This window comes from Atta colombica, unplaced genomic scaffold (assembly GCF_001594045.1).
Source record: "Atta colombica isolate Treedump-2 unplaced genomic scaffold, Acol1.0 scaffold207, whole genome shotgun sequence".
NCBI classification, from domain to species: Eukaryota; Metazoa; Arthropoda; class Insecta; order Hymenoptera; family Formicidae; genus Atta; species Atta colombica.
The window spans coordinates 3,414,064-3,423,256 of NW_017259302.1; the positions used below are offsets into that span (position 1 = coordinate 3,414,064).

General features: G+C 32.4%; 1 protein-coding gene across 6 annotated transcripts in view; it reads left to right on the forward strand.

Annotated features, from left to right (window-relative positions):
- The window catches only part of LOC108687442 (facilitated trehalose transporter Tret1-like), an 11,389-nt gene extending 4,314 nt beyond the window's left edge, over window positions 1-7,075 (forward strand). For 2 of the 6 annotated variants that reach the window (XM_018193204.1, XM_018193203.1), the window contains exons 3-4: window positions 5,192-5,327; window positions 5,429-7,075. In XM_018193204.1, coding sequence (XP_018048693.1) covers window positions 5,192-5,327; window positions 5,429-6,855 — 1,563 coding nt within the window. In that variant the 3' untranslated portion in view covers window positions 6,856-7,075. Of the gene's footprint in view, window positions 1-416; window positions 599-1,371; window positions 1,546-5,191; window positions 5,366-5,428 lie in introns of those variants that run through there. The other 4 variants (XM_018193202.1, XM_018193200.1, XM_018193201.1 and 1 more) reach the window with 4 other exon arrangements.
- Window positions 7,076-9,193: the final 2,118 nt, after the last annotated feature.

Below are 9,193 nucleotides of genomic sequence, written 5' to 3' on the forward strand. Positions count from 1 at the left end.
ATATATAATATTATATTATACATATATAACACTATATTATTAATATTATATATAACTCTAATTTTGCTTAATACTAAATTAATTAATTTGCGATCATAATAATTAGTTTGATAATCGATGCGCATTGTCAATCAATTTTCATACTGATTCGGCGCTTCTAACTTATTCGAAAAAGATCATATTAATTACTTCTTGTAATATTAATTAATGTTAAATTCTTCACGAAATACTGCTGGTAAGGACCGACAACCGATGGCTCTACCATCTCGATGCTTATAAATATCACAATTGCTAGAAGGAGGGATCGTGAACGTGAAATGTCGGGAGAGAGTGACGTAAAAAAGAAAAAAAAAGAGATACAACAAGAATGTGTGTACGCGAACACGAATATCAGCAGGCGACGAATATCAGCGCGTGCGCGTTTTGACGACGCGTCCGATCCACGAACGCGACCAAAGTACTAACGAAATCGTGAAAGTGATCATACCCAAGAAGAGCGGGTCGATCATGTAATACGTTGTTTTTAGAATTAGATTGCACATTTACATTCTAAAAGAGTTGAAGCGAAGAAGGCATGACAGGAGTAACCGATCCACTGGTGAGTATCGATTTCGTCTTGCTTTCGTCGAGTTCACGTTTCTTTTATCGCATTCTCAAGTATGCTTCACGGTCAGATAAAAACCCGTTTTTAGTTGAGGTTGTAAACGCACGTATGTACGCGGCGATAATGGTATCATCTCACTTTCACAGAAGCGCGCACGCTGGCGTGCTCGAGCACACGTGGTCTGCGATAACATCGAATTTGTCTACAAAAAATGGGACAGAATTTCCCATCTTTTTCAACTTTTTGATATGGTGCAATTCGCGAACAAAATTGAATGTCTTAATTATGAATATACTTTGTGTATTCAACGCGGTTCATACATAACACTTAAAATAAAATAGGAAAATACGATTGGAACATATAATATTGCGTAATTTCTTAATACGCATCTTGCAAAATATAATCTTTACAAAATAAATGAATTTGCCAAAGTCATAAATTCACTGCAAAGCATTGCGTTCAAACGAGAAAGAAAGAGAGACGGAAAGAGAGAGAGAGAGAGAGAGAGAGAGAGAGAGAGAGAGAGAGAGAATTCATCAAAGCAAAAATTTGAGCATCCTATATAACCTACCCATAAAAGGATCAAAAGGATCTCTCTAAATATGATCGGACTGATCGATTTCATTGCATTGACGATACTCGCAGGACTTAATGGGGAATGTTCCAACATTGAAGGATGCAACGAAGGGGGCATTGACCGACATCGGCGACTTATGTAATGCCTTGTGTCTCGAATCGTATGCTCCATTTTGTTACACATATATACGTGTCGCGTACGTTCGCGGCATGTCCCCAAAAATATATTCGGAGCGATTAATTTATATCATTCCGTCGATTACGAAGTGAGCATGGGTGTTTCGTTCAATTTGATTTTCAAATATTTTGCGGGCAAGTACGTGCGGTGGTTCAGAAAAGTCGCGAAAAGGTGCGCAAACACGTTGGTGAGTATCACGGGGCGAAAGCCAAGATATATTTACCGTTGCTCGTACGCTATCAGAATCAACGTTGTCGCGTGCTTTGAGCTATCGCGATAAGTATACGTATAATAGTTATATGTATAATAGTTGCTGTTGACGAGATCCAGCTAGGTTATGTTGTGAATAAACACACGCGACCATGAAGAGCGATGTATCATTCTTTAAAAATGCGCATGTGCAGTCGATCATGACTTTATTTTGGCGCCATACTCAATTGAAGAACGATAAATGCTCAGTTGACAAATAATGCCCATTTTTACAACTTTTATTTGTAAACTTACTTTTTAGTGTAATAATAAAAATAATAATAACAAGAAAAGTAATTTAAAGGAAATTTTTTGCATTGTTTAAAAAAAAATCAAGTTTGGAAAAATGTAAAAGAATTGCTCATATATAATTCTATGTAAAATTATACATATAGTTATGTATGAGTTTTTTTCCAAACTTGATTTTTTTCTAAAACAAATAATGCGAAAATTGTCCCATTAACAAGATATTTTTGACATTTTTTCAATATTATTATTATTTTTAATATATTAAAAAGTAATTTTACAAAAGAAAGAAAGATGTATGGTATTTTATATAATTATATATATTTATGAATATTTACATTTATGTGTTAGATATGTTTATACATATTTTTTATATATTCATGTATAAAAAATTTTTTACCGAGTAAAAATAATATATCGGTGTGTGTGTTTGTGTGTGTGTGTGTGTGTGTGTGTGTGGGGGGGGAGTGAGATATATCACGTTTTTTATTAATAACTTATTTAAAACTTTAAACTCTAATTTCATATTGTCAGTAAAATAGAGACTAATTAGTGAATTCTTTCGCATGATATAAATCACTAAATCGCGGAATTTTCGAGTTCTTTAAGAAAAGAAAGTGGATTTTCATTTGATTTCTTACATTGCTAACATTAATCACTATCACCTGTTGCTTCTCACTTCGGAAAAGACTTCTGCATTCCGTCACGCGCAAGGAGATGTACGCACAAATATTAGATGCGCTGTTTATTTTGTATCGACAATGACAATGATGTTCAAGCGTTCGTTGAAACATTTCATAAATCTTATAACGTAATAATAATAATAACAATATGATTGAATAAGAATAAAATTAACAATAATAAACTATAAGAGCTACGAATCGAACAATATCTTTTAATATAGTAACAATCAACGTTTGTTATAAACAATATAGGCGTTTTGACACCAATCGTTATGAATGTTAAACAAATTATAATATAAAATTAGTAGGGTCACTGCATCAGTCTCTAAATCACCAATAAATGATTACTACAGAAAAATATTAAAATAATAAGATTTTAAAATAATAAATTGCAAATTAATTGATATTTTTCAAATCTAATTTCACAGATTTAACTAATATCACTTTTCACTTGAAAATGTAATTATATTACGTAAAAAAAGGAAAATATTTACCTTCGTTTATGAATGTACTTATAACAAAAATTTACTATAAGCAAAATAGAATACGCATATTAAAAGCAGTAACTTTTATATTAAGTATTTGTTATCAAAGAACTGACAATCAATTTCTTTAGGATAGCATAATGTTAAATTTTTATTTCTTGCTTATTTATTATTGTATTTTACTTGTTTTTAATTATATATTTCTTACGGATCAAATATTGGTGTATTTTGTTTTCGTTTGTATCAGTAAATGATACATTAGTCGTTAACTAATAAACTGAACGCAAAGCGGGTAAATGATCATGTTGTTCGTGATCAAGTGTCAAGATTGGAGGTTAGATGTTCGTATTTTGATATTTTTTGTGTTCTCTAAATCTGTGAATCAGTGAATAATGACTGCTATTAGATTATTCATTGATTCACAGCTAAGTATGCTGGTCAGTGAATGAAATGTGTGATCTCTAATCTTGCTAACCTTTATTGTGTGACTGTTAACTAACTCTGTTTTAGTGTATAAATTTAATAAATATTGAACTTGACATGCAAATATTAATATTTTAAGTTTATGGTGCTCAAATTTTCTGTCATTTTTAGTGAAACTTCATGATTATCCAGTGTTAAGTATGCCACTATCTTTATTTCACTATATTTTATTTCCTTTTCTTTTTAGAATATTTTTAGAATTTATTTTTATTTTCAAACAATCTTTAAGTATGTCAAATTCTGAGAAAAATAAAGGAAAAAAAAATACTGCAGATTTTCTTATTCGAAAGAAACGTTGCAAGACGCTGTTAAAAGTGTATGTGTTGATTTTTTTAGTAATAAGATATATGAAATGTATCTATTGAGAAAAAATGAGATCTTCGTCTATTCTTTTTTCAAAAGAAAAAGAACGAATTAAAACTTGGATAATTAACAAAGCAAAGTTGGAATTTCCAATACAAGTAATGTGCAAGATGCAGTGCAATCTTTTCTAGAAAAAAATAATCGAAAAAAATCCATTTGTAAATAGGCCTGGTAGAAAATGGATGAATTTATTTTTGAAAAGACATCCTAAAATCAGTATCAGAAACTAAAATATTATCTAAAATATTATCTAAAACTACCAAACTTACTAACACTTTGGTAAGCTAAGTTTATCAAAGTATATTCTTATTGAGATTAAAAGGTTATATTTTTATTATGATTATATTATTATTAAATAATTATATTTTTAAATAATTATATTATAAAATTTATGATTATGCTTTCATTCAAGTCTAGAATTATAAAAATACATATTTTGAAGATTGAATAATAAATATATTATTATTACGTAAATAAAGATATATAAATATAATTATATAGAGAATCCAGTTATTCAATAAACATTTTTGTTGAATCCAAATGTATATTTACTGAAATCTATGTATTCTTTTAAAAGGACTTGTCCTACTTGACTACTGGTCATTTACTAACGCATTGGTCATTAATTGAAACTTATCATTCACTAATTTTTCACTTTTTTAATTAAAAATCATTTTTGTCTTATTTTTTAAAGATAACTTATGATATTTTTAAAGATTAAATAACCAGCTATTATCTTTGAGTGATTTATTGTCTTTTCTCTTTTATATACGCACTATAATTCACTGTTTATATAATATCATGAATTTCTTATTTGTTCATTGATGTAGTGACTCTAGTTATGCGTATAATTTTATAATTAAGTAAAACATGAAAATATAAAAAATAAGAGAGAGTAATTTTTCGTATTTTTTATATTTTCATGTTTTATTTAACTATAAAATTATACGCATAATTGCTAATTTTATATTATAATTTAAATTTATTTAACATTGATTCGATGTCAAACCATTTATATTGTTTACAATGTTGATTGTTATTATATTCTGAATATTAAAAGATATTATTCGGCTCATAATCTTTCTAGTTTATTATTATTAATTTTGTAAATCACTTTGATGAAAAATAATGATTAATTTTTAATCGATGGCGATATTGTTGTAAGATTTACAGCTGAGGAAACTTAGAATAACTACAGAATTAATTTTTTCTAAATAAAGAAGGCTACCTAAAATATTTATATCGCTTCAGTTCGAGCTGAATGTCACATAACAGCAAAGAAAACTATCGTCTTTCCTCTAAAAAGTCAATATCAATTTCTCAGATTGACGTGCTAAAGGAAGCGGGACCAAGAGGTGAGATTGTGACGCAAGTCTCATCTTCCCAGGACAAGCATCACGATGAACAAACGGCAAAATGCGAACGGACACAATGGAGACAATGGCTAGCATGTATATCAGGTTTACATCATATTTCATGAAATATCACGCCCTTAAAGGTAACATGAAAATCAATTCGGCAATCAATCATCATTAATCTTCCATCAATCTCCATTTCACAGCGACTCTATCCATGGTAGCAGTCGGCACCGTCTACGGATGGACTACCACGTCGCTCTCACGACTCACATCCGGCGCCAGCGATGTTCCAATAAAGATAACCGACGATCAGGGCTCATGGATCGTATCGTTGACGGTGATCGGCTCTATGATCGGTCCGTTCCTCGGTGCCAGTCTTGCCGATCGATACGGCCGTAAGAAGTGCCTTTTGTTCGCAAGCGGTTTCTTCATCGTCGGCTGGACAATCGTTTTCTTCGCCCAGACTGTAGTTGCTCTTTACGTTTCTAGGATGATTCTTGGCATTGGCGTGGGCATCTCATACACTACCAATCCGATGTATGTATCGGAGGTCGCTGACGTCGAAATTAGAGGTGCTCTCGGTACTCTGATTGCCGTAAACGTATTCACTGGTTCCTTACTGACATGTAGTATTGGTCCGTGGGTATCGTACCACGTTCTGACAGGTATACTTCTCATGGTACCTATCTTATTTGTGATATGCTTCTCCTGGTTCCCCGAGACTCCTGCCTTCCTTGTGACCAGAGGTCGTAGAGCAGAAGCAACTAGGTCTCTAGCGTTCTTTAAAGGAATTCGCGATCGCGACGAAGCAAGGAGAGAATTAGAATACACTTTACGTAACGTTTTTATCGAAGATGTTTGCGATAATACTCCAGTGACTGGTCCTGGAGCTCGAACGGAACCCGTTAAGCGCAGCTGGATGGGAAAACTGAAGCTGATGCTGTTGCCCAGTAACGCTCGAGCTCTCGGCATTATACTCAGTCTAATTGCTACGCAGCAACTCAGTGGAAACTTTAGCACTATACAGTATCTTGAAGTGCTTTTCAAGAAAGCAGCGATCGGCATCGATTCCAACGTGGCTACGATACTTGTGCTCGCGGTCGGCCTCATCTCATGCGGATTATCAACTGCGACCGTTGAAGGCGCGGGCAGACGTCCATTACTAATCGCCTCCACCCTGGGTTCTTCCGTTACCCTAGCAATTCTTGCAATATACCTTATGCTAGACGAAAGAGGCATTGATGTATCAGCAGTAAATCTTCTTCCAGTGATCGATGTGATCATCTTTCAAGTGGCCTACCAGATTGGACTGGGTACTCTACCAAACGCGTTGATCGGAGAATTATTTCCTACTGAGGTGAAAGCGTTCGCCGGTGCCATTATCATCGTTTTCGACGGCGTGCTTGGTTTTATCGTATCCAAACTGTATCAGGTGATTGGCGATTGGTTGGGCGCCGACACCGTTTATTATTTCTTCGCGGGATCGTGTTTACTGGCGTTCGTGATGGTGATATTCACCGTGCCCGAGACCAAAGGTCGGACGTTCCGCGAAATTCAAGAACTTTTGGGAGGTAGGGAGAAGAAAAAAGAGGTCACCGAATGTTTGCAGGATCGAAATAGTATGGTATGACAAAAAGGAACATTTCGCACATCTTTACTGAACATGGTGCGAATTTACTAACGAGATAATGTCATCGGATATTCTTTCCAAAGCAATGAACATTAAAACGGCAATTACTTACTCGCAACTGTATATAAAATGTACATTTGCACGTTTTTCATGCAACAAAAAACAGGACGCAAAGGTGAAATGGCTTTTCGCTGTTTACCGCGATTTTTCTCGTATCTGCCAGCGGAAAATAAAGTGGTTTTTATTAATATCATTCTTGCTGCATAAATTTATCCTGATAGTTTCATTCGTGTTCCTTCAACTGTAAATATTTTTCGCCAGTATTTCCAAGATTATGTGGTTGTGTCGTGAAATGTATATTTATTTATTAAAACTCCACTATGAAGAACTGTCTTTATAGCTTTTATTGTTTTTTTTTCACGCTGGATGTTAGGCGGATCGAATATTTAACGGGACGTCAAATTTCAGAATTTCTCATACATACAAGATAAAATATTTAAGTAAGGAAAACGGCGTGAGAGAGAAATAGAAATAAAAAGGTCTGGCAAGTAAAAATGTCTAGTAAACCCGCCGCATCTCTTATACGACAAGCGTAAAAATCATAGCTAGACGACGTTTAAACATTGAGAAAGAGAGAGAAAAAAATGAAGAGAAAGAGAGAGAAAAAAAATGCTTGAAAAATCACGAGAATGTATGTCGCAATTAAAGAACAAAAAGAAAACGTAATGGGAAATCCTCCAGAATTCTGGAGGATCTATATTGTCAAGAAAGACGAACGTTTACATAACTACTGATTACACACACCACACACACACACACACACACACACACACACACACACACACACACACACACACACACACACACACACACACACACACACACACACAATAAATATATATATATATTTTCGCATGTTTGCATACTGTTTTATAAAATATATTAAATATTCTATTAAATGTTATTCGTTATAAATATAATGTTTACGATAGTCTTTCAAATAATGCAATCAGTGAAGTATTATATCTGCACGATTATGATAAGACGCGATAGAAAAATACATTATATCTAGGAATTTTTTTTCATTTCATAAAGGAGTTTTTTATTTCATAAAAAAACTCCTAGATATACGTGTATTTTTTATAAAAAAATCTTCAGGTGATGCTTTTTCCTCGATAAGTCAAAGCGGTAAGTAAAAATTTCAATTTATAGAACATCTGGCTTATGAGGATTTCGCACATAATCTTATTAGACTTTAGTAGACGACGCGTGGCAGATAAAATATAAAAACAGCATTTTTTTATGAAACATATTTTAAAATATAAAACAAAGAATTGGCTATCAGATTTCAATCGTGTTTTTTGCGTAAACAAAAATATCAAAAACGTATCATCTTTTTGCAAATAAAATTAAAAACAAATATTTTGTTGCAAATTTGTTGCAGAACAGTTTGCAACAAATATCAATATTCTTTAAATCGGCTTAAAAAATCTTTACATTATATACAACAAAATGCCCATAAGAAGTAAAAAAAAAGTAAAAATTAAAACAACATTAAAGCACGAGAAGAGTGCTTTATTAAACCAAAGAGAAATAAATATCAAAGTCAGTGAACAAATAATCATATTTTTAAAGAATAAAAAAGTCTTACGTTATGTGATGCTATTCCGAAATTTCATTTTCTCTTTTTTGTATCAATGAAGCCACACGAGCGATGTGACTGACAGCAGACATTTCAATTTACTTCTCGTATTACGTGCTACCGAGCATTATTTCGAGGTCGCGGTATGCACCGTCCATTTATTCATTAAATAAAAAATTAATAAAGAATTACGTTATAAAATTATTAAACAAAAAATTAACAAAGGACTACGTTATAACATAATTATGAGCAAAAAAATTATAAAAAAGTATTGCACGTAGGAGAGACCGGGACTAATTATAGATTCACTTTTTAATTTCGAATTTTCAGACGAAAGAAACTTAAAAATAAACTCTGTTCAGTTATTATATACATGGGAAATTGATAGCTAGTATGAAAAAAATATATTTTTCTAATGTATTCATGTCCTAGTCTCGGAACTGGGATAGGATAACACATGATGGTACGGGGTAGTTTGACAATAAAGCGTTCAAGAAGCACCATTTGTTATCAGCGCCATTTGTGTAACATTATATTATCCTTGTTTTACATTTAATGAATGATGAAAATAAAATGACAAATAGCTAATAGCGTCTTATCGAACGCAGCCTAAAATTATTAAAATAATGTTTAATGTATTTTAAACTATATACGTATATATGTATATGTGTATATATATATATATATATATATATA